The sequence below is a fragment of the Beauveria bassiana genome (assembly GCF_000280675.1).
Source record: "Beauveria bassiana ARSEF 2860 unplaced genomic scaffold BBA_S00096, whole genome shotgun sequence".
NCBI lineage: Eukaryota > Fungi > Ascomycota > Sordariomycetes > Hypocreales > Cordycipitaceae > Beauveria > Beauveria bassiana.
In genome coordinates this window covers 1-24,540 of record NW_007930931.1, presented here as the reverse complement: position 1 = coordinate 24,540, position 24,540 = coordinate 1, and the positions used below count along the sequence as shown (strand labels likewise).

The 24,540-nt window shown below is 48.1% G+C and overlaps 9 protein-coding genes across 9 annotated transcripts; 5 read left to right on the top strand and 4 right to left on the bottom strand.

Annotated features, from left to right (window-relative positions):
* Positions 1–217: 217 nt before the first annotated feature.
* On the top strand, positions 218–3,335 carry BBA_10179 (Alkaline phosphatase-like protein; the record flags this gene model as incomplete). The annotated part of the gene is made up of 4 exons (XM_008605276.1): positions 218–941; positions 1,009–1,328; positions 1,384–1,967; positions 2,345–3,335. 4 exons carry the CDS (start codon positions 218–220, stop codon positions 3,333–3,335), a joined length of 2,619 nt encoding a protein of 872 aa, XP_008603498.1.
* Positions 3,336–6,066: 2,731 nt separating this feature from the next.
* Positions 6,067–7,048, top strand: BBA_10178 (metalloprotease MEP1; the record flags this gene model as incomplete). The annotated part of the gene is made up of 3 exons (XM_008605275.1): positions 6,067–6,288; positions 6,352–6,902; positions 6,958–7,048. 3 exons carry the CDS (start codon positions 6,067–6,069, stop codon positions 7,046–7,048), a joined length of 864 nt encoding a protein of 287 aa, XP_008603497.1.
* Positions 7,049–7,807: 759 nt separating this feature from the next.
* Positions 7,808–9,359, bottom strand: BBA_10177 (phosphatidylserine decarboxylase; the record flags this gene model as incomplete). Its single annotated transcript, XM_008605274.1, has 7 exons — positions 7,808–8,012; positions 8,078–8,636; positions 8,694–8,829; positions 8,911–8,925; positions 8,983–9,027; positions 9,189–9,210; positions 9,334–9,359. The coding sequence occupies 7 exons, from the start codon at positions 9,357–9,359 to the stop codon at positions 7,808–7,810; spliced, it is 1,008 nt and encodes a 335-aa protein (XP_008603496.1).
* A 655-nt stretch (positions 9,360–10,014) lies between these two features.
* Positions 10,015–11,913, bottom strand: BBA_10176 (amidohydrolase family protein; the record flags this gene model as incomplete). Its single annotated transcript, XM_008605273.1, has 2 exons — positions 10,015–11,679; positions 11,908–11,913. 2 exons carry the CDS (start codon positions 11,911–11,913, stop codon positions 10,015–10,017), a joined length of 1,671 nt encoding a protein of 556 aa, XP_008603495.1.
* An 826-nt stretch (positions 11,914–12,739) lies between these two features.
* On the top strand, positions 12,740–14,585 carry BBA_10175 (major facilitator superfamily transporter; the record flags this gene model as incomplete). The annotated part of the gene is made up of 4 exons (XM_008605272.1): positions 12,740–12,812; positions 12,903–14,116; positions 14,181–14,285; positions 14,340–14,585. 4 exons carry the CDS (start codon positions 12,740–12,742, stop codon positions 14,583–14,585), a joined length of 1,638 nt encoding a protein of 545 aa, XP_008603494.1.
* Positions 14,586–15,113: 528 nt separating this feature from the next.
* Positions 15,114–17,459, top strand: BBA_10174 (argininosuccinate synthase; the record flags this gene model as incomplete). Its single annotated transcript, XM_008605271.1, has 11 exons — positions 15,114–15,139; positions 15,198–15,211; positions 15,346–15,386; positions 15,617–15,901; positions 15,957–15,961; positions 16,160–16,345; positions 16,530–16,606; positions 16,676–16,853; positions 16,927–16,988; positions 17,036–17,128; positions 17,182–17,459. 11 exons carry the CDS (start codon positions 15,114–15,116, stop codon positions 17,457–17,459), a joined length of 1,245 nt encoding a protein of 414 aa, XP_008603493.1.
* A 541-nt stretch (positions 17,460–18,000) lies between these two features.
* On the bottom strand, positions 18,001–19,395 carry BBA_10173 (K-3-type glutaminase; the record flags this gene model as incomplete). The annotated part of the gene is made up of 1 exon (XM_008605270.1): positions 18,001–19,395. The coding sequence occupies one exon, from the start codon at positions 19,393–19,395 to the stop codon at positions 18,001–18,003; it is 1,395 nt and encodes a 464-aa protein (XP_008603492.1).
* A 1,334-nt stretch (positions 19,396–20,729) lies between these two features.
* On the bottom strand, positions 20,730–21,684 carry BBA_10172 (uncharacterized protein; the record flags this gene model as incomplete). Its single annotated transcript, XM_008605269.1, has 5 exons — positions 20,730–20,782; positions 20,919–21,057; positions 21,161–21,352; positions 21,389–21,511; positions 21,550–21,684. 5 exons carry the CDS (start codon positions 21,682–21,684, stop codon positions 20,730–20,732), a joined length of 642 nt encoding a protein of 213 aa, XP_008603491.1.
* A 373-nt stretch (positions 21,685–22,057) lies between these two features.
* On the top strand, positions 22,058–22,387 carry BBA_10171 (uncharacterized protein; the record flags this gene model as incomplete). The annotated part of the gene is made up of 1 exon (XM_008605268.1): positions 22,058–22,387. One exon carries the CDS (start codon positions 22,058–22,060, stop codon positions 22,385–22,387), a length of 330 nt encoding a protein of 109 aa, XP_008603490.1.
* Between the last annotated feature and the right edge of the window lie 2,153 nt (positions 22,388–24,540).

Here is a 24,540-nt window from a genome sequence, read left to right as displayed (position 1 = left end):
AAGTTTTAGGGGTCTGGTGCCAGCCAATCCCTAGCCGCGCGAGTTTCCGAGACAGACATGGACCGTCGCGCTTTTGTTAGTATTAATTCGAGTCGCGAGATATTGCATCAACTCGGGCAACTTCAAATGCTATAACTCGTCCTTGTACTCTCGTTTTTGTGGTCAGTCAGTTCAAAACTTGCCTCATCGTTCTACTGTTTCAAGATTCCACACTACCATGACTGTAACCAAACGACCAAACTTTCTCATCATAGTAGCTGATGACCTTGGCTTCAGTGACACGAAACCTTATGGTTCTGAGATTGAAACCCCGGTCCTTGATCGGCTGTCCAAAGATGGCATTCGCTTGACCAACTTCCACACGGCGCAGGCGTGCTCGCCCACGAGATCCATGCTCTTTTCGGGGACTGACAACCATATCGCAGGCCTTGGTCAAATGGCCGAGGCTGCTCATATGAAGAGGAGGGTCACTGGAAAGGACCCTTCATATGTCGGCAAACCAGGTTACGAAGGCTACCTCAACTGGAAAGTGGCTGCACTGCCCGAGATCCTCTCGGATGCTGGCTACCTGACGATCATGTCTGGGAAGTGGCATCTGGGGATGACACCGGATGTCTCGCCCAGCGCCAGAGGTTTTAAGAAGAGCTTTGGCTTCCTGCCTGGATGCGGCAATCATTTCAACTATGAGCCCCAGTTTGACCAGACCGAGGATACTATGCTACTTACGTCTGATGGCTTTTGGATGGAGAATGAGAAAAAGATTGACAGAAAAAAGGACTTGCCAGCCAACTTTTATTCGACCAATTTCTTCACGGAAAAGTTCATCGACATTCTGGCCAACAGGACCGAGGCCGAGAAACAGCAGCCGTTCTTCTCTTACTTGGCCTACACGGCACCACACTGGCCGATGCAAGCACCGGAGGAAGTCATTGAGAAATATCGTGAGTTGTTGACAGCAGTTGCTGTGGCGCCTTTTGTCTCATACATTCTTGTCTAATTGATTGGTAGGCGGCAAGTATGACAAGGGACCGGACAGGCTTAGGCTCGATCGCTTGGAGCAGTTGAAGAAATTAGGTCTCGTGCCGTCTGACATTGAAGCTGCTCCCCCTGTTGGCTTTGAGTCAGGCGTTAAATGGGACGACCTCACGGACCATGAGCGTGCCATTTCCGCGAGGAAGATGGAGGTGTACGCAGCCATGGTTGATTTGCTCGACCAGAACATCGGCAGGGTGATTGACGCACTTGAAGCTTCTGGTGAGCTGGACAATACCTTCATCTTGTTCATGTCCGACAATGGAGCAGAAGGGTCGACATTGGAGGCAGCCCCAGTACGTCTCACCATGTGACTTGCTCCCCGTATAAGTGAGCTAACATACAGTGTAGCTCTTGTCGTCATTCAAGACGCTCGGCGAGCTGATTGCGGCGTACTATGACAACAGCCTTGAAAACATTGGCAAGCATGATTCATATGTCTGGTATGGCTCGAGATGGGCTTGTGCCGCCACCGCACCCTCTCGAGGGTTCAAGGGGTGGTCAACCGAGGGTGGTATTCGGTGCCCTTGTGTTGTGCGATTTCCGCCACTTCGCACCACTCCAGATGCAATCTCGCACTCTTTCACAACGGTCATGGATATTCTCCCCACCGTTCTTGAACTTGCGCAGGTGCAGCATCCAGGAGCATCATTTAGGGGTCGTAGTGTTGTCATTCCGCGAGGCAAGTCCTGGATCAACCACCTTGCCTCACCCTCCGAGAACCCTACCGTGCATGAGGATGAAAATCACATTCATGGCTGGGAGCTGTTTGGTAACCGTGCCATTCGCAAGGGAAACTGGAAGGCGGTGCTGTTGGCAAGGCAGGGCGGCGATAGCTGGGAGTTGTACAACGTTGAAGAGGATCCGGCCGAGCAGCATGATTTAGCAAAGTCGCGGCCCGAGATTCTAGAGGAAATGCTTGTACACTGGGCCACGTACGTCGCTGAGACGGGATTAGTGGAAGACGCGTTTTGAGGAGGAATGATGTGATTGAGGCCCACAATGGCGCCTGGTGTGAGTTGGAGGCTACGAGCCTGCACATCACCAACCTTGTATGTACTGGTAGTAGCAGTTTTGGTCAAAGTAAAACTGTCCAAAGCACTTTCCATTGCCAAAATGACGTATAGAAAGACACGGACCGGCTGCTTGCATTGCAAAGCGAGGAAAGTAAAGGTAGGTAGTTGACTTCAGACGAAGCTGGCGGACCACGCTCATCACTTCAACAGTGCGACGAGTCTGCTCCATGCGGCGCATGTGTTCGGCGGGGGACCAAATGCAGTCTCAAGGTCCCAAACCGGTCAATTTGTAACAGAAAATCACGCTCATTCGGAACTTTGGTTCAGACGACCTCGGCCTCGCCTCTGCAACGCATCGCGCCATGCCCGACATACCAGTTGGCAGCGGAAGACAGGGAGTTACTAGGACACTGGCACAGAGTCGCATACAAGGCAATCGCTCATGAAAGAGGCTGTGAAGGTCTCTGGCAGCATGAAGTGACGCGTCTGGCCCTCGACCATCCGGTGATCCTGAATCTTGCGCTGGCCTACTCGTCATTTGAGCAAGCCCACACGGCGCATCGCTCACAAACAGACGTACAAGCACACCGGAGGCGACGAAATATATGCGCGGCTCGAGGTTTTCGATACTATGATGCTGCGGTTGGATTGATGAGAAGTACTGTAGCTGTAGCGAGCAGACGGAATGGTGCTATTTGCCATCTCGCTTCGATACTCATGATGCTCAGCTCCTACGCAGAAGGTGCGGTCAAAGAGTTGATACGGGATCGAAACAAGCCACCGTCCATGTTGAATGATTTGCTCGTCACCTGCCGACTCACTCGAGGCGTCAGAGCCATTGCAGAATCCTTTGGCGTCATTTGGCCGAACCGTTCGGAGCTCATACTCTTCGTCACCGAGGCCGAAGTACCAGCCCACGGGCCTCTTGATCCGGTGCTCGAGCTTCTCGAGTCTCTGACATTTCTGGAAGAAGAAGGAAATGCCGCGGTTAGGCGCGTCTGCCAAACTGCACTAGATTTGATGAAGTGGCTGGTCGGGAAAGCGCAGACGTCTGAATGGTGGCCTGCGCATAGAGCTTCGCTGCAATGGGCGGCTCTGGTCAGCGAAGAATTCATGCAGCTGCTGGAGGCCAAAGAGCCTGCAGCGCTGGTCTTGTTGTCCTATGGATGCTTCTTGGCAGATGATGATTGCGGCCATAGTTTTGTACTGACGGGCTGGAAAGGGGGGGTTTGTGCTGAGATTCGGGCGCTAGTCGGCCCGCGATGGGCCTGGGCGGTCTCGAGCTAATCTTTTTCATTCATCTTTTCTCCAGCGTTTCTTATTCTAGCATAGTCAACCGAGGGCGAAAGTAAAGGAATGCTACACCAAACAGATTAAGCTCAAATATCCAACAATGGCATTATTTCTAGCTCATCGCTACGGACGGCACCAATGCAGACCTCAGATGTCACGTGCCCAGGCCTAGACCTAGGCACTTAGCCATCATAGCAGACACTAGCCAATAGAACAAGTATCTTAAACCATACACCCTCATAAAGTAGTAGTAACACTTACTTAAAAGACCAGGCACTAAATTTCTTATCTATTATCTATTATCTAGCCACTAGCCGTATCCTCTAATTAGGACACTAGCTTTTATAACACTAGGCCCTAAATACTAACACTAGACATTACTATTAAGAAGCCTTAAGATAATAACACTAGACTAATTAGTTAACTAGGCTCTATAGACCCTATAAGCTACCTATATACTTAAGACTATTATAGACTAGGATCTATAGACTATTAAACGGCTTATAACACTAGACTATAATAAACTTACCTTTATTATAAGTCTTATAGTATATAAATATTATTTAAGTTATCTAGTAAACTACCCCCCCCTAGATAGACTAGACTATCTTAATACCTTCTTATACTCTTAAAGATAACACACGTCCTATTACTACCCTAAGTATAAGGGTAATAAGCCCGTAAAGTAACTTATCTATAAGCCCCTACCTTAGACTTAGCCTAATTAACCTAGATAAGTAAGAGGCCTACCTAGACTATAGGTAGTAGGCACCTCTATAGATAATAAGGTAGCTATACCCCCTTAGTAAGACTTATCTACTAAAGAAGAGTCTACGCGTTATTAATTATCTAATTTATTTTAGTAGACTAAACCTTACCCCTAGATAGACTATTAATAATAGACTAGTCTATACTAATAAAAAGACTATTAATAATAGACTAGCCTAAGGCGTTAACGCCCTTAGGTCCTAATAATATCTACTATGTTTATAGGCTTAATATCTAGAGTCTAGCCTTAGATAATAGCTATAAAGACTATAATAAACCCTCTCTCTAGCCTAAAGGCATATATAGTTTAAATTATAAGTACTATAGTATCTTATATATATAGTTATCTCTAAGATGCCTTACTAGCACTTAGCTATACCTTATTTATATTAAAGGGCCTTTATAAGAATAATATTAGTTTCTTTAAACTAGACTAAGCCTACTTAGATAAAGATAGTACTAGTTTAGTAATAAATAACAGTAAAGACATTATCTATATCTACGTCTATTCCTTTATAGACTAGCTACTAGCTTACTATACCTCCTATAGCGAATAGGCTATATATAATATTTAGCCTACGTGTCTCTAAGGCATAGCCTTCTAGTAGTACACTAGCATCCTCATGACGGCGGATTATAACTACTTAGCTATAGCACTAGTGTCTGAGATCACGGAACGGATTATTAGATAATTTAAACCGCCGTTCTCAGACGCTAATCAGAGGCTTAGAGCATATAACTATCGGAAGTCTTGGGTGTCGATGAACAAGCACAGGTGCTGATCGTTACGCTCCGCGAGCTGCTCAACGCGCCCAAGAAACTCCGTCGCTCTGGCGGGCCGTAATGCGCGCGTCGCAGGATCCCATCCGGACATTAAAATAGAAAACATGGAGCCCGTGTACCTGGCCAAGGCACACTCCATCCTGGCTGACAATAAGCGGGAGCTATGGGCCTATAATGTCTGAGCAGGGTCCTTTTAATGAATGGTTTCTACTTTAGGTATATAAATACTAATTTATTACATGGTTCCTCGCTTACACCCGCGGCTTCATACCAGTCCTTACAGGGCGTAGGGCTCTGCCTAATTACGAACTATGGTAAGCAGGGGAAAAGATGAATGAGACGTGTATCGAGCTTTAGCTATACGCTGCAAAGACACTGCCGCCCCATCAACGCTTAATTCAGCAGATCCTGTACACGCAAAGCACGCTGCTGGTGGCGTCTCACCGTTTCCCTGCGTTAACATATTTGTGAAACGGGCTTTATGATTGACTATGCTTCTTTAGGCTCAAACTCCACGTCGACAAGACAAGGATCTAAGCCCTGTTAGCCAAGGCGCCTCAATACGATGATGCATCCAATGCGGGGCGGCATACTTACCCAATCTGGTATATAAAAGCTAGCGAATCAAGGCAATAAGACTTGGGTTTATTTTGAGAGTCGCCGCCGCATACGAGCTTGATCCTAACCTTGCAAAATTTCGAGATGCCTCTTCTGCAGGGTCTGCCAGGAAAACGCAGCTGCATGCCGTAGCGTCACTCCATTAGTATTAGTGACGTTGCTATTTGCGTATCTCATGAGAAGCCAAAGACTGCCAAGCCTGTGCAAATAATCAAAAGATTTATCGTACTTGTTTTGCCCCCCTTGACTGTATACCCTCAGATCATACGAGAGGTGCCAGGCGAGGGTATAAGGCGCCAGGCAATGGACTGTAAATTGGCAAAGATGGATAATTAAGTACATACAAACAATCTGTGATACTCGAATACGAAGCGACAACAAAAGTAGCCGGAGATAGCCTATCCACAGTGGACTCAATACATCTGATACAAGAGCCTCGGTGGTATGCAGTATACAAGTCACGCATACAGAGTCGAATGACTATATATAAGTCTATGTGCAACTCTAGTCGTTGGCCAAGCTACTCAATAACATTTTTATAAAAAAAACCTGAATCATGCTTCCCATCTTCTTCTCCCTCATCACGCTAGCCTGGGCCATCATCCCCAGGCAATTAGAGTGCAACAGCCCACACCCAAGCGAAGAACTCTTGACGCTCCATTCCAACTTGGCCGATGGACAACTCTTCACCAGAGACACTTTTCCAGAGTCAGTTGTTATCGAAACCTACGTGCACATTTTTGCCGAAAACACCACGTACAAAGGTGGATGGCTCAGTGTACGTAACCCCTCTTGCCGATTAACCCTTCCCTCAGAGCTGACTACTACATACCTTCTCCAGAACACCACCATCGAAAAACAAATCAACGTCCTCAACCAAGGCTTCAACAGTACGCCGTTTCGGTTTGCTCTTGCCGGAATTAGCCGGAACGTGACCCGTCTACCCCCAGCCACCAACCCGAGTATGGACGCGCAAATGGCCTTTTGGTTCAAGTACCGCCAAGGCAACTACCGCAGCCTCAATCTCTACTATGTGAGCGGCTTTTACGGCGGCCAGTGCACCTTTCCAAGCATGCAGGCGGCGTTGGAGTCGTCGGCCGACTTTTTTCTCGATGGCTGCACCATGGGCGCCGACACGACGCCCGGCAGCAGCGGCCTGTTTGGGGCTGGGACGACGACCATTCATGAGGTTGGGCACTGGATGGGCTTGCTTCACACGTTTCACGGCGGTTGTAGCTCCGAGTATGGTGATTTTGTTGCGGACACACCATTCGAATCCGATGCACCTAGCAAAGATGATCATACTTTTGAAGTGTGCCCCGTCGGCCGTGATAGCTGCCCTGGATTGCCTGGGCTTGACCCTATCCATAATTACATGGACTATACCTCAGAGTGAGTCTTTTTCAAAGATAGCTTCAAGTGATGGTGCTTACTAATGATTCTTCAGAGATTGCCGTTCCGAATTCACCACTGGTCAGATTGATCGTATGAAGTCGATGTGGGCATTGGTGCGCAACGTGAGGCCATCTTCTGGTTAGAAAGTAGGCCGGGTTCAAGGAGTAAAAAGCTAGTGTACGAATTTTAGCATAAGAGTATACTCTTCTTGTATAACTAGATTTACTATATCTGCATCGACGGATGATGTCTTGCTAGGTGGCAAGTATTTGCACGCAGGAAAGCTGCCCTTGAATCTGCAGGTAACCAAACACAGCAATCTCAAGATTCACTCCTTTAGTTAGTCATCTACAAGTTGAAAGCTTGACAAATTAGCATCACCTTGGTGCAGGTCAAAGGCGTGGAGTGCTAGGTAGCATGGCTGTAGCGGACTTATTAGTGACTACATGGCCAATGTTGCGTCTTCGGGAGTGGATAGCGAGGTTCCCTGCAAATACTCTAAACGTAGCGCATAAAACTTGGGGATGATAGTGCCCTGCAACGAGCTGTGGACATGATTCGCCTTGATTTCAATTTTAAAATATACGTCTATAATGTCTGAGTCTTCGCCGGATCCTTGTGTTCTTAGCACAGCACGATCAGAAATGAACCACTGTGGAAAGACAAGACGGACCCAAGACTGGGCAAAGGCGGGGAGGATACGGGTAATGGATGTGAACAGGATTTTAAATGAGTAGAGTGAGTTGCGATTAAACTATCCTTAGTTATAGACAAGTAAAAGATCGGAATGCCACTTTTTCAATGGCACACTAAATTAACCTATAGCTGCATGGCACAGTATATCACTTCCAGAAATATTGCCATGTCTGGTTTTCGGCTCCAGCGGTACTTGGCTAGTATGCTCAAAGTTTCACAGCATGTCCAAGGCTCATTCCCACTTCTACAGAAACCTGGATTTGCGCTTGACTGAGCTCCAGGAGATCGTCGTCAAACTGTATTCGTCCGTTTTGAAAGCCAACAATAATAGAAGAGCCTCCATACTGGAAAACACCGATTTCCTCTCCCTTTTGAATCTGACTGCCCTTTTCTTTCCACGTCTCCCGAAATCTATCTCAAGTTAGTGCCAGCATCGTAAATTCACTTGCTGTCATAGATAGACACAATCAACTCACTGGACGCTACCCACGTCCGTCGCACCAATGGCAACAAACAAGACGTCTCCGAATTCTGCCGTCTCAATCACTACGTAACTTCTCCGGTTCTGCGTCAAAATGTTGACGTCGCTTCGCAGCGCGACCGGGTCGACCTGGTAGTAGTCTCCCGGCACGCTCCGGAACAACTTGACTCGGCCGCTGACGGGGCTGTGATAGCGGTGATAGTCCTGCGGCGACAACCTGAAGCTAGCAATGGCGCCGTCCTCGAATGCCGCGCCCAGTTGCGTGTCCATGACCAGCTCGGTTACGCTAAAGTCGGATCCCTTGATCCAAAGACGCTTGCTGGCCGCGACCGACGGGAATGCCACGACGCGGCTGTCCGCCACGACCACGGCTGCTGACATGTCATCTTTCTCAAATATAGGACGTGAACCGGTCTTGTGCTTCCTAGTAAAGAAGGCCTCGAAGCTGCTGTACTCGCTGATGTCGGAGGGATCGAAATCCTCCATCTTAATGCCGTATGACTCCACAAAGCTCCGGATTTGCTTCCTCGATTTCGGGGACGATTCCTGAACTCCTTGACTATGGGGTCAGCGGCAAAGATCCAAACTTTTACAGCAACAGAGGTCCTTACCGCTCCGCTCAGTTCTGCGGTGAATGTGCAAGCGCATGGCGTGAGTCGTGTCAAGCCATTCCGTGATCGGGTTGAACAGCAGGAGCAACTTGAGCTTCTTCGTGAGCGGTTGCTGCTCCCTCTCCAGCTTTCCGGTCTACATGAAATTGTTAGATATGGTGCAATCGACATCGAATATCATACGGCAGACTTTTCGATTCCAGCTTTTCCAACCAACCTGGCGGTTCGGGTTCTGTACGATGCGTTAGCGCTGCGTTAGATAGTGGCTACTAAATGAATGCAGCCTTACAAGATGTGTCCAGCACGTAACAGCGTCGACAATGGCATGCAGCCACTGGAAAACGTTGGCATATACCCAAGATATAACGCCCATTGTGATGTGTGTTGGAGTTTGTACCGCTGCAGTTTCGCGTGATGTCGTATGTTGAGTCTACGAGGTTCGTTCCCAAACATCGGGCTCGGAGACCTGCCTATAAGCAATGACTGTTAGCTTACATATTGCTTCTTGGCATCTAGTCTAAAAATTAGATAGTTTAGTTGACTTAATACTATATAGTTAAACTAGTATCTTAAAATAGGTTTTAATCAGCCGCCTCCCGCCGTCATGTTGTTGACCTTGGTTGGATGACACGTTTATTACCGTATTATGACCTCAATGTTAGGCATCTTGCAGCCAGCAGCCACAGAGGCTTAGGCCTCAGATAGTAGCTGCAAACTAATCAAGTATTAGATGTAGATGCCTTTTTTGAGTGATATACCATAAATACGCATCATTGCGAAACCATTGATGCTGGTCGTTGCTGGCTGTTGCGCTAAAGCCTGCTGTGATGAGTCAGTTTTGCCTAGACCATGTGTGACAGCATAGCAAGCACAGCGTTCACTCGTCGCGTTCGCTCATCTTGCACAGGGATTGAAAGACTAAGTTTTTTTTTTTTTTTTAAATTATGTAGGATAGAAAAAAAAATAAAAACACCGTTGGGCGAGAAATAGAGCGCGCCCCTCTGAAGATGAGCTCGTCAAAGTAGAAAGAAGCGAGGGTACTTGGAGTGTAGTCTTCCCATGAATGTGCAATAAGCACTGCATGAATTGGCGAAAGGTTTGCCATAATTGATAAGTGATATAACTAGAGAGATAGGAATGTCACTGTCAAAAGCCACGTCTGCCGGATTCTAGAAACAGAGATTTAAATATGACAAGTTACAAGGCTACCAAGAGGTCCACCTGTAGATACCGTAGATACGACTGGGATCTAAAGACTAGTTCATTTAAAATCATTGATGATGAAGAGGAAGAAGAAAAGAAAAACTTCTGCTAATTGCTGTTATTTCAGAAGCAGCTTCTGTCCTCGATACCATGTTTCAACTACACTGCCCTGCAGGAGCTTCGAAGGTTCCCAAGCTGCGTCCAACACGGTCAAGTTGGCCAACTTGCCCACCTCGAGCGTACCGACGTGTGCATCGGCAAAACAACTGTAAGCGGCACCCTGTGTATACGCAGCTGTAGCGGCAGCCAAGCTCAGTGCAAACTGCGGTGTCGTGGCTTCCGTCATTCCAGGCTCGTGTGCAGACTTGCGCGTCGTAGCCGTGTACAAGTTGGGCAGCGGCTCGTGCGGCGCGGTCGGGGCGTCTGTACCCAGCGCAACGACGGCGCCGTGCTCGGCAAATCCATTGTAGGGGAAGACGTGACCGCATCGCTTGGCCCCGATGAGGTTTGGCCACGCCGTCAAGTTGAACGGATCGCTATGGACGGGCTGGACCGAGGCGGTGATGCCTAGCTTTCCCAAGCGAGGGACATCCTCGGGCGCGCACGTCTCGAGATGTTCAATGCGATGTCGGCCGGTCGGATTGTTTACAGCTTCCAGCCCGTCAAGAGCGAGCTTGATGGCCGCATCTCCAATGGCGTGAATGGCAATTTGTAAACCGGCGTCGTCTGCCCTTTTCAAGACGGGCCGCAGCTCGTCCAGTGTCCACATGGTCGGCTCATTCTGCCCAGTGTGGGAATACGGCTCGACGAGGCTGGCTGTGCACGAATCCACCACGCCGTCGCACATTAGCTTGATTCCTGTGATACGACAGTCTGGCGTGTCCGTCGCGTTGAACTTGCGCCCAAGTTCAATCGCCCGTTCCACTTGCTTCAGATTGTCCTCGGCAGAGCGCGTCGGTGCAATGAACCAGTGCATAGCCATCCAGATTGGCAAGCTTCCGCCTCGACTGGCGCGATACTTGACAAGTATGTCGAGCGTGGCGTCATCCATGGCCATTTCAACGAGTCCCGTGTAGCCACTCTTGGCGTACGCTACAAAAGCATCGTGCGCAAACTGAAGCTTTTGCTCTTCAGTATGCTGCTTGCTGAGGAACGGCATCGCAAGTCCCAAGGCTGCACTCTCTGACAACAGGCCGCTGGGCCTGCCGTGCTCATCTCGGTGAATTTTGCCACCAGGCGGGTCTTCCATATCAGCGACTTGCAGCTCGTCCAAAGCAGCCGTGTTGCACCAAATGGAGTGCACGTCAAACGCGGTGATGTAAATGGGTCGCGGATCCAGGTCATCGAGCGTGCTGGCCAGGGCTTCGTTGTTGGTGGATGCTTGAAACCAACTGCGGCACGAAAGGCGCGGAACGTCGGGGTGTGCCCTGGCATATTGTCGGATAGAATTACGAATCTCCTCCAGATCCTTGCAGTTTTTAAGATCGAGCTGATCCAGTGACTCCCCGGTATGAAGAACGTGCATGTGGCTGTCGATGAGTCCGGGTATAATCAGGCGTCCTTGCATGTCCTGCACCTGCGCACCAGAACTCACAAGCTCCTGAATAGCAGCGTCTTCATAGAGTCCGACATGTTGTATAGTACCGTTTTCATCGTTGATAGCAAGGCATTGTGCAAATTCGGCGTTGCTGGTGTTGTATTCGGCAGCTGGCCGAAGAAAGCGGCCGTTGGTCAGGACTGTAGGCATGGCTTGGGGACTAACGGGATAGGTGGCGTATATCGGCTACCACAACAGTAGGATTGAAGATGGTAGACAAAATTGTAAGAATAGTGAAGAAACAGGTTCTTATCAGACAAGCAACAGCTATTTGCTGAGTGCACAATATTGTTGTATCAAAGCGAAGCGCCACAGCGTCTCATCTAGGGAATTTAGCGCAGCCTTCCGGAGTCCGCGGGGGCGCGTCAGATCTAATCTGCGGGGTGCTGTCAGTCAGCCACGCTTTGTACGTACAGCCATTTGGCCGAAAACTTATCGTGTCAAGGTCGCAATGATCGTTTATAAGAGGCTATGCTTTTGATACTAATGTTAGAGAAACCACTTGTCATAAAGAATTGACTGCTAAGTCGATACCAAAAAGATGATGCGATGATCATTACTCCTTCAAGCACGTAGCTCAACCGGGGTCGAAGAGGGGCCAAAAACACAAAGGCGGTAAGTATACTCTGCAGGTCCTTTACATATACCACTACTAAAATGTATAATCTATTACAGTATATAAGGCATAAACAGGGAATATACAGGGAATATACCTCGATAATACTAGAGTTCACAGCGCTAGAGTCAACAGCCTAATGTATCTGCGTATTCCCTGTATATAGTAGGCATATAGTAGGCCTATGCTGAGGGTCTACTAATAACTTAGCAGTAGATAAAGTAGCTGTAACGTATCTGTAATTGAGCATTCTTTTCCTGCCCTTTCTTGCCCCACTTCGACCAAAGGTTGATCTACGTGGCTTGGTAGCTATCGCTGTCCGCGGGGAACCGGGCTATCTTTCCGTTTCAGCTTTTACAATAACCGCTCCGATGGCTTTTTCAAAATTTCGCAAAAAAAGAAAACGAACAATTGCCGAGCTTTTCTACCGCGCTAGCAGATGCCACAAAAGCCAGTTGAAACGTCTGAGATCCAGACACAAATGCGAAAGCCGCTGCGGAACACAATAAGAGTAAGGGAGAGCCCACACTGTTATTGTTCCCCGGATTACATCTTACCTGCGTATTCCCGGAAACAATCAATCTCCGCTGACACAGCATTCCAATTGACTTGGACAACTCGTCATTAAGGATGGCGAGTCTGACGACGGAGCAACACCTGCAGGACCAACAACACCCGCCCGGAACATTGCTCCTGGAAGACTGTAAGACATTGCACCCAGAACTTGTCTCAATCCGGGAACAAGCACCATTTAGCGTATCAAAAGAACAAGGACCCTAACTCTTTAACTTAGTACAGCATGGCAGCGGCAGAGTACTTCTTCATCCTATTCCAACCACAGACCCCAATGATCCTCTCAATTGGTCAGGGCCACGCAAAGCCTTTAGCATCGGCCTCGTTCTGCTTTACGTAACGCTGACCTTTGTTCAGCTCGATATTGGTGTCATTGCTTTTGGCCAGTACCAAATCGAGCTGGGCTTCGACATCAACACGCTGAACAGTGGGCAGGCCATGGGCTACGCCGGTCTGGGCTTGAGCAGCATCCTATTCATACCTCTCATGAACAAATATGGCCGGCGGCCCATCTACATCATCAGTCTGGTGCTTCAAGTATCTGCATGCGTGTGGCTTGCTATGACCAGGACCAAGGCGGACATGCTTCTCAGCAATCTCTTGGCAGGATTCGGTGGCGGCATCTGCGAGACGATTGTGCAGATTACCATTGCTGACATCTTCTTCGTGCACCAGCACGCTGCCATGAACTCGTACTATCTGTTTTCCACCACCATCGGGTCGACGCTCGGCCCCGTCGCCGCCGGCTACGTGATTGAAAGCCAGGGCTGGCGCTGGATATGGTGGTGGTGCGTCATCCTCATCGGCGCCAACCTTGTGCTTGTCCTCTTCCTGTTTGAAGAATCAAAATACACTCCCAAGCTCAATGGCGAGACTCTAGCTAACCAACCACCTCTCGGCAACGACCACGAAGAAGATATTTCACCAGACGCAAAGAAGAAGAGCCTCGACGACGACGACGACGACGCACTGCAGCGTAGCATCACCAACAACCACGGCCACATTGATGGGAACATTCCGATCAAGACTTATCGGGAGCGTATGGCTCTGCTGTCGCCTACAGACGAGCAGGTTTTCGGGAAACTACTTGATGCCTTTGTCATCCTCGTCACGTTCCCTGCCGTGGCCTTTGCAGCCATTACCTTTGGAAGTCTTCTGGCTCTTTTCGCCCTAGTCATGTCAGTTCAAGCGACGTATTTGTTTCTACCGCCATACAATTTTACGGCCATCGGCGTCGGCCTGATCAATCTTTCCGGTTTCATCTCGGCTATTCCTGCCGCCTTTGTTGGGGGTTGGTTGGACGATCGGCTCATTTTGTCCTTGTCAAAGAGAAATGGTGGACTCTACGAGCCCGAGATGAGACTGTGGCTGTCGCTGCCTTGCATTATTCTTACACCTGCCAGCGTGCTTATGGTCGGCTTGGGATTTGCCTACGTAAGATATAAACGATATTCCTTTTCTCACAAATTTCTTTTTTTACTAAATTGCTTTTCTATAGGGCGTCGCTTGGCCTGTTGTTGCTGTGGGGTCTGGATTGTTCAGCTTCTGCCTCACGGTCTCGGGAAGCATCGCCCTTTCTTACACCATGGACTGCTACCACTCTGTACGTTTCCTGTAAAAAAAGGACAAGAAAATTTACTGACTTGTTTTCATATAGATTGTTGGATCATCTATGATTGGAATCATTTTTATGCGTAATGTTTTTGCCGTCGTGATTCTGTTTGCACTCACTCCCTGGATCACGGCAATGGGGCTCATCAATGTCCACATTATTGTGGCAGTTATAATATTTGTTATCCAGCTACTCGCAGTACCGTTTCTGATTTGGGGCAAGAGGTTTAGAGCTGCTACAGCTCAGAAATATCGTTATCACGCCCAGCGTCAGCCGACAGCTCGCGACTAGAAGAAGAGCTAGTCGAAATAAGACTATAGGGTACTTGGCGAGATATTGTTTCTGTTCTCGAGCAGGAAATGACTTGCATTTGAAACATGCCGAGTGTCGCGATCTTCAATTCGACTGTTTGGATGCGTTGCGCTATCACGTCTAGATGATATTGTGCTTCCATGCTCAGCTCCGTCGCCCCCGATATTATCCGCTTGTGCTGCTCTTATCATGATATCAAAAAATGGCTGCGTGATAGCCTAAATTTGTGGCGGTGGGCACCCCGATTGGAGATCCGATGTCGGGTCCTTCAGCTACTATTTAGCGTGCATTGGGGGCCTTGACCACCCTTGCACCCCTCATTGAGCTACCTGTACTATGGTGGGGGTAGGGAATTAAGTCACTCTACTGGCAAGAAAAGGAAAAAAAAGAAAAAAAAAAAAGAAAAAAGAAGTGAAGCTCATATCTTTTCCTTTCAACTCTTCCTACTGCCACATTCTCCTGCTGCCACTGTATCTCTACCTACGCTCTCAATTCACGCCGTACAACATGTCTGACGACAAACGAGTCTGCCTGTAAGAGATACAATGCTTGATTTCATGGTGCAACTTGAGCTGACCTGACCTGTTCCAGTGCCTACTCTGGAGGTGCGTGCTGTCCTCGCTGGCCTCGACCCTCCACACTCTCCGACCGCTTTGCTCCGATTGCTTCGCCCCGATTGCTTCGCTCCGACGTCTGCTTCTCGACCTCGAATCCTTTGACGAATTCTAATACAGCACAGGCCTAGACACATCCGTCATACTCCGGTATCTTATCAATGAGGTCGGTTTGTTTCGAGGCTTGTTTACTTGACGATAGCCTCACTTTTTGTCTCGTTCAAGTCTGCTTCATATGGCTACTTTTTTCCTCTCTCCTTCATCAGCCTATACCATATTTTATCACCCTGTACTGCGCCATTCTTTCCATCATCACAACTCGACCAAAGCGATGGTGCCATACCAAGGATACAGGAAAACCCCAAAGATCAAGTCGCTAATGTCTTCTTTTAATAGGGCTACACCGTGGTTGCCTATCTCGGCAACGTCGGCCAGGACGAGGACTGGGCCGCCGTCGAGAAGAAGGCTCTGGCTCTCGGTGCCGAGCGCATGGTCATCGATGACCTTCAGCAGGAGTTTCTTGAGGAACTTGTTTTCCGTGGCATCCAATGCAATGCCATTTACGAGGACCGATATCTTCTTGGAACCAGTCTTGCCCGGCCAGTATTGGCGCGCGCTCTCGTCCGCACCGCCCAAAAGTACAACTGCAAGATTCTCAGCCACGGATGCACTGGCAAGGGGGTGAGTTGAATCTTGCCTCCCAAATCTTTATTGAATCTCTACTAACTGCGAGTAGAATGAGTATGTTGTTACAGAACCCATGGCTCTAGGTAGATGGCTATCCCGTGCATATTTGGTCCCTTTGATGGTATGGCTATACTAGGCCAGACGGCGCCCGGAAGTTTCCTATCACCATCAAGTGGTCAAAATACACAAATGGGATGACCATTTACTCAAGGTCAAACATCACAATTGCTACGGAAGCTAACATTCATCAAGCCAGGTTAGGTTCGAATTAGCTTGGCGAGCACTCGATCCCACTGTGTCTGTCATCGCCCCCTGGCGCATGCCCAAGTTCTTCAACCGCTTCCAGGGCCGACAAGACCTCCTGAAGTTTGCCGCCGAGAACAACATTCCAGTTTCGTCCTCTCCCAAGTCTCCCTGGAGTCTCGATGCCAATCTAGCGTAAGTAGTCTTTCAAACTAGAAGGGGAGTTCTCCAGGCTGTCAACTTGACGATGGCCTGCCTTTTTGTCTTGCTCGACTATACTGCTTTTTACGGCGATTTCCTCTCTCCTTCATCACCCCTCTACTTCACCTTTCTTCCCATCACCATCAGGGAGTTCAAGTCAAACTAACAAGTATACAAGACATACCTCAGCCGAATCGGGCATCCTCGAAAAGCCCGAGGTGGTTGCGCCCAAGGATGTTTGGACCAAATCTGTTGGTATGTGATGTGCTACACTGGCTCCGGTTCACCACGGTAGACTCCCGATCTAATTTCTGCGCTACTTAGACCCGCTCGATGCGCCCGACGTGCCGACCAAGTTCTCCATCACCTTCAAGGCCGGCATCCCCATCAAGCTTGATGTGGAAGGCGGTGAAACCTACACCAACTCAGTCGAGCTTTTCAAGAAGCTCAATGAGATTGCAGGCGCCAACGGCGTCGGTCGAGTGGATATCGTCGAATCTCGGTACTTTACCATCCCCGCCGCCATCATCAGCACTTGCCTCCGAGACTCGATCTTGTACTGACGATATCACAAGCTTCATCGGATTGAAGAGCCGAGGCTGCTATGATGCCCCAGCCCATACGGTGCTGCGTCTAGGTAAGTGTGAATTCTACCCCTCAATTGATGATGCTAACAAGCCAAAGCCCATGTCGATCTCGAAGGCATGACTGTGGACTCCAAGGTTCGTAGCATCATGTCCTGGATCGGAAACGAGTGGTCCCAGTGCCTCTACAATGGTATGTATTCCTGTTTGGATAATTTTGATGGTCCTGACTAATAATTGTCTTAGGTATGTACTTTTCTCCCGAGCGTGAGCTCCTTGAAAACTCCATCATCTACAGCCAGAGGCATGTCAATGGCACAGTCAACATGATGGTATACAAGGGAGCAGCTCATGTCCTTTCCCGCTCTGCGCCGGACAGCAACCTGTACAGTGAGGAACAGGCTAGTATGGATACTCTCGAGGGATTTAGCCCAGAGGATACCAGTGGCTTCATTGCCATTCAGGCGATCCGCTTGGAAAAGTACGGTGCGGCCAAGATCCAACATGGCGAACCCCTGGTTTAGGGCGCATAGAGGAGCCGCTGCCTTGGCCTCTCTCTACCTTGATGAACGGGGACGAGGTTTATAGAGATGCGATGAGGAGTGCTATGACTTGGGTGCAATTATCGTAACTCATGGATAAAGCTGCCGTGACAATCATATAGTGGGAACTTCGACTTGGTCTAAGCAGCCATGAGTTACTGAATACATGCGCGCGCGCACTCGCTACATCGTAGTCGGGAAATCAGATACTACATGTAGCTCCGGGAATGTCACTAAAAAAATAACCTTTTCTGTAAAGATGGAATCTGCAACGGCAGAAGTTGTATTCTTTTTTTCCCCCCTCTCCCTACACCAAGTTCTAGCATCTGCAGCACCCGCCATCAGTGTGGCGCAACATCTGACATGCGAAGAAAGTTCTGTTCCGCATCCGTCTTGGCCCAAGCAACACCGGGGCCTAACTCTTGTGTCTGACTTTCTTGCACAGTATTGCCCGGGTGGGGAGAGCGTGCTCACGACTCGTGGAGGAGATGGGCGATGACGCGTGACGGTCGCTTGTTGGCTCTCACCAATCATCCTCGATCAAGACGGTTGAGCATCCAACGCCACCAATGTAGTCGCGCGCCTCATGCTCCGACTTGACTACACGAAGGCGGCTGCCCTGTATCGCAATGTCTGAGTCGTCCATTTGAAGGTCTTGGGCAGGATCGACGACCACTACAGTCCTCCCCTCTGCGATGAGTCGCTTGACGCTCTCATGCAGAATCCGTCGAGCAACCGTGTTGAGCGAGTAAACATCACGAAGTGAAATTACCACGGCGCATGTGTTGGAGTATTTGCCGGAACCGGGATCGCCAGGCTTGGGGTCGCCGAGCTCACGCACAAGCGCTCGGCTGAGACGCTCCGAACCGGGGAATCGCACCGCCCCTCGGAGACTAAATACAATGACCTCGCGCTCGCAATTAGGATGGTGAGGCTCCTTGTCACCGGCAACGATGGTAGCTACCGTTGTAGACACAGTGGCGCCGGCGATTTGGCTGACGTCCATCATGTGCAGACCCATGTCTTGAGACAGCTTTTCGCAAATGGCGACGCCTCTGACACTATTACCGCGCTCATCCAGTTTGGGCGAGAATGTGGCGATGCCGACTTGGCCGGGCAAGGCACCAATGATGCCGCCGGCAACGCCGCTCTTGGCCGGTATGCCGACATTGGAAACCCAGTCACCGGCTGCGTTGTACATGCCACACGTGGTCATTACAGATAGGACTTGCCGAACGCTTGCTTGTGGGATAATGCGATCGCCTGTGATTGGATGAACTCCCGCATTGCTTAGTGTTGCGGCCATGATGGCCAAATCCCTCACATTGACATTAATCGCGCATTGACGAATGTAACCCTTGACAATATCCCGAGGATCGCAAGTTATGACGCCAGCCGCCTTGAGCATGTATCCAATAGCCATGTTGCGGTCGGCGTTTTTGAGCTCAGCCTCGTACACCTGCTCGTCAACATGCAAGCGTCGACCGGCAAGCTGAGACAGCCCCCTCAATATGCGCTCTGTCCTTTCCTCTAATGAATTGCCCCAAACGAGAGAATGAGCTGTAATGGCCCCGGCATTGATCATGGGATTTACTGGACGATTCGTGCCACGTTCAAGCGACAGATGGTTGAAGGCATCTCCTGACGGCTCAACACCAATCTTTTCCAGAACCTTGGGTAATCCTAAATCCTCAATAGCCATGGCGTACACGAATGCTTTGGAGATGGATTGCATGGAGAATTCGACTTGGTCGTCTCCCACCGAGTAGACATTGCCGTCGACCATGGCCAGTGCCACGGCCATCTTGGAGGTGTCGGCGTTGGCAAGCGTCTCAATGTAGCTGGCGGGTGCGCCACCGTCGATTGAGCGTGCATTGTCAAGCACGGCTTTGAGATAATCGGGAATAGGGGACTTCATCGCTAGGAGGCGGGCGATGGAATTTTATTCATCGAATTTGTAAAAAAAAGGACGCTAATAATGTAATGGCTTTTTTGAAAAGAGAAAGAGATTGACGCGCCTCTTCAAGGCTGGTCAAATAAGCTTATTCGAGTGGGCGGAACCTGATAAATTTTCACTACGGAGTACCTAGGGCTATACACTTTCTAGTGCTGAATGAGCCCGGGTTCTAGCTACATTTACCTACCAGTGGTTAGTTACCTAGTTTCGTCTTGGCGGGAGTGGAATTGGGCTCTTGTCGCTCTGCTACAACTTGCCGCGATGAGCGGTGACTGAAAACCCCACATGGTATACTCGAGGGCCAAAAATTGCCGTGTTTCCCTTGAATGGTGATGGGATCAGGACCACGAAAGCTACTGTAATTAGTGAATGAGATGGGCCCTATGAGGCTCTGATGCATCCCACTTTGGAGCGTCATGCGAGCGCCACCCGCTAATAACGGCGAGTAATCTACTACTATGCCTTTTTCGGGCTAATACGTCAGGGTAACTCAATTGCAGCATAAAGAGATATTTTACGTACACAAAGAAAAAGAGGTCTGAAATTGAGAGCACGTAGCTAGATATGCTGTTGAGCTATACGCTCAAAAAAAAAAAAAAATGGACGCGCCACATCTTTTACAAGCGCATTTTCGCGGACAACAAGATCTACGCTGGCGGAATGGCTCAGTTACAGCGCTTCCTTATTTTTTCACTCATCCACGATAAAACTGTTACCCAAGACTGTCAAAGGAACCATACGATAAAGAGACGAATATATTGTCCTCAACAGCAGGTTTAGCAGACGAAAACAAAGACGGCATAAATGATTGCGGCAATGTCAACTATTTTAATACACAAGCCGTGTCAGCGTGTGATGCAATGAATGGTATTCGGTGAGCAGCGAACGTGGGGTGCAGTGGTGCGAATATGCACGCCATTCGCTTGCGCATCATCCTAACATTGATCGGCTTTAATCCATCGTCTTGATTTGTCAGGAAGCAAGGCCTTGAGCACGAGGAAAAGCATACTTTGGTGTTTGGCTTTTTTTGCGTGCTTCGGAATGATACATAGGTAGGTGTGGCAGGTTTTGGGTAGGGAACGTGGCAGACAGGGATTAACGTGCGGGTGGCCCCTGGACGGCCTGGAGGTTGCGGCGAGCCCACTAAAAAACGCAATCATCGGCGCACCTCGGACGGTACTTTACCAACCTAGCTGCCTTGGTGGTTGATGCGCTCGGCGCTATTTGAAGCACTGGCACATCCTATTGAGAGCTTGATGGCACGTACTGACTTTATTGGAGACGCTTATTATTTATTACGTCTCCTCGGTACCATTGGGGATACTGTCAAGAGAGGTGATGCATCTGCCTGTTATTTATTTAGTTAGTTACACTCTTCTCAATCGTTTTGCTCTCGGGCCCACCAGCCCCCCCTCCCTGCAGACAACACGAATCCTGGCCTGGCACGCTTGCAGCTTGTACCTGAAATAGCCATCTGCCCTTACTAAAACCACTAATTGGCCTCCACTTGAATGTCTGTCGTGTTGGCAGTTGTTGATGTGGTCGTGCCTTGGCTTCACTTTCCCGCCGATCTCGTCCCCCCTTGGGCTTGTTTTGCTTTGCTTTTCTTATCATTCCTCCACACTGCAAATCCACGTTTGTAGGAAATTACACATCACAATACGCTGCCAGTAATTTACTTGTTGCCTAAATAGTCGGTAGTTGGTACCTTGGTTACCTCTCGTACCTGGTTTTGAGCCGTTTGCCGCCGTTGCCAATCGTCCATCCACCACCACCTGCTCACTGCCTGCACGAGTTCCCAAGCCTGCCACGTTGTTTCTACCCGTCCCGCCTCCCCTCCCCCCTCAATCCACCAGACTTTTCCTTTCTCCTCCATCACCGACTCGAAACGACACGGACTCAAAACGCGACCGCATTCCTGTACCAGACTACCACGCGCACAGTACACACACACCACACCACCCCCTGACTGACGCCGTTTTGCGTTTCGTCTCCCATTGATTAATCCCCTCTTTTCCCCCTTTGCTTTCCTCTTGCCTCTGTTCTCGTTGTCAATACCAGTCCTGTCATCGCACCACTGCCATCACCAGAACTCGCTTTTCCGCCCAGACTCACAATCATGCCTGCCTCACTCGAGTCCTCTCGTCCAATCATGGCCCCCTCGGTACGTCCACGTCCATCACCATGCACCAGCTCGCTCCTCCCTCCTCTGTCGATAACCCAACCCCCTGGCCGCCTGATCGCTCCCATCGGTTGCCCTCGGCCTGCCCGCGCATCTCATGTGTCTCATAAACCCACTCCATGCGACTCAGCCTGTCTTTCGCTCGCGAGTCGCTCCATGACGGGACGCTGAGACTTGAGGGACTGCCCTGACCTCGTTACTGCGCCCCAGTTAAAGGCTGGCTGACCGCTTGCTTTCTCGCGAGGTCCTACGCAACCACGCTACCAATCGCATATCTCACACCTGCACCGCTATCCATCCCACCGAAGCTTTTCCATCACTGCCTATACATACATATACGCCCCTCTACCTTCCTACTCTTCTATTCCCATCCTCTCTTGCTTCTGCTACTCTCTACTTCAAACTACACCTTGGCGCCCATCTTTGCCCGCTGCTAACACCATGTCTTCAACAAAGGCCCGCACCTCGGTCCGCTACAGCACATACAGCGTAACCCCCTCCGTCACTCCAACCTTTGCCACCAACGACTCAGCACAAGCCGAATTCCGCGACATCGCCACCGGACTCGATCGCATGGAGAATAAGGCCCTGACTATGCAGCGCGTCGTCCTCGACCAGGAGAAGACGGATAACCTTCGCAAGCTCGCACTTGGTGCCAAACTCGAGCGCGCGCTCGACCGCCGAATGAGCTCTCAGGACGCCGTCATGCGCCCCCGGCCCAAACAGCCCGTCATTTCCGAAAAGCAGCAGCTTGTTGAAAAGGTCGCCTAAATCCATGGCCCTGTCAAATCTGCATCTTGAGCCATTGTTGTTCAACTTGCCACGCAAAATGAAGCTACGCATGGTTGTCGCCTCAGCCTCCAGTCAATCGGGAAATGGACTCGTCAGTCATGAAGAAACGCCACTCGGAAATGGACGATGCGTCTACCAATTCCGCCTAATACATGCCCTCGACACTCCGCCATTGAACGGGGTTCTCATAGCTACATACGTTGGCCTGGTGTCTAGTCTACTTTTTTACGCCCGTTTCCAACCTCACGAGACACTAGCCGGCTAGGTGGCCTCGAATGAATTTCAGAATGACGAAGGAATAGGATGCCGAGCTGAGGGGCTGTGTACAGGCTGATTTATTTCCTATTTCCTTTCACAAAGGGCTTTTTGAGTCGAGAACCTTGGTTCCACACGCCACACTACATGACCATTGTACAGCATCTTCAGCACTTGTTTTTCTTTCTCCAGGGCAGGCGTTCGGTCGAAATATACCATACCACAATACATTCGTCAAATAAATAAAGGAATTTGTTGAACTGCGTTGACATCTTTGCCAGCCCATCCCTTTTTTTCAGCCTCGTCGCTCCGATCTACTAACATTGTGGCGGGACAGGATTATCTAACAAGACTAGCTCTCTTCCTTGCACGATGAGAGGGTCGGAAGAAGCAAATAAGAGCCGCCCTTGCTTTCCAACGCCTCACGCCTTGCATTTGCGAGTGGGGTCAGGGAAGCACGCACGGCACGATTCCCTCCTTGGCATATGCAAGAAAAATGATCAGATGAACTGTAATAAAGTTCATAATTGGCAGGGAACCCGAGTGCCCTTTGCAGAGTGGGCATTCGAATGAATCAGACACCTCCTTGGGTAAAAGCCACAATGGCACTATAGTGGCTTCAAGCTTACATCTAGGTCTCTCACGCGGGAGATATTTTACCCTGATCAGTCACGGCTTTCTGGAAAAAAAAAAAGAAAAAAGGCGAGACGGACGAGACGAATATCACAAGTACCCGTTAAAAGTATGACGCCGCTCTTGCCGCCAAGATCCTTTCGGCGCCTCAGCGCCCGGAGCTGATTATGCTCACTGGCTGCATGTACGTGTTTTTCGCCAGCCTTTTTGAATCCCATTGACAGGGCTGGGATAGTCTCATACTCCTCTCTCAGCTCTCTCCTACATAAATTTTTCCTAAAGTAGAGCTATTAGTACACCTAGTAAAGACACACCTAACACTTAATAAGCCCACTATTACCCCCCTTTTCCCTATACTCCTTATCTTTAAAGTAGTATCTATAGGTACCGTTAATATTATATTACCCTTAGTAGCTTTACTACTATATCCCCTAGACCCCTAAAAACCCTTTAACTTTATTATAAATTAAAAAAACTTTAATAAAACTAAAAAAAAAATAAGTTATAAAAAAGTAAAAACTTAATAATACTTAAAATAAGTTTAAAGTAATAATATTAATATTAACTAATTTTTATTTAAACTTATTTTTATAAAACTTATAAATAAATTAAATTAGTTAGTTACTTTAATTTTAAAGTTAATATTTAAATTTTAATAATTTCTATTTAAAGTTAAAAAGGTTTTTATTATAGTTTTTAATAATATTTTAAGTTAATTTAAAGTATTAGAAGATATTACTTTAATTAAAAATATTAAAAAGTATTAAATATAGTTATTTAAATTATTATTAATATTATAACTTTTAAATTAAATTAAAATATAAAATTTATATTTTTAAAGGTTTAATTTAAACTTAAAATTATTTTAATATTATATTTTATAAAGATCTTATAATTAAAGTCTTTCTTTTTAATATTTTTAATATTACTAGTATAACTAATAAAAGTTCAAAACCTATTAAACTATAAAACCTATTATAATATTATTAAGTCTTTAAAAAGAAATAAAATAATATATTAAATAGACTTTTTAAATATAATAATAATAAAGATCTTATTAAAATCTTATTTAAAAGCTTAATATAGTCTATTAATTTTTATAATATTTTAATAAAAAAACTATAAAAATATATTAAGTCTTAGTTAAAGATATTAAAGATATATTTTAAATATTAACTAAAATTATTATTATTATTAGAATTAGATAAGTTAATATAATCTTCTTTACTAATTATATTAAGTTA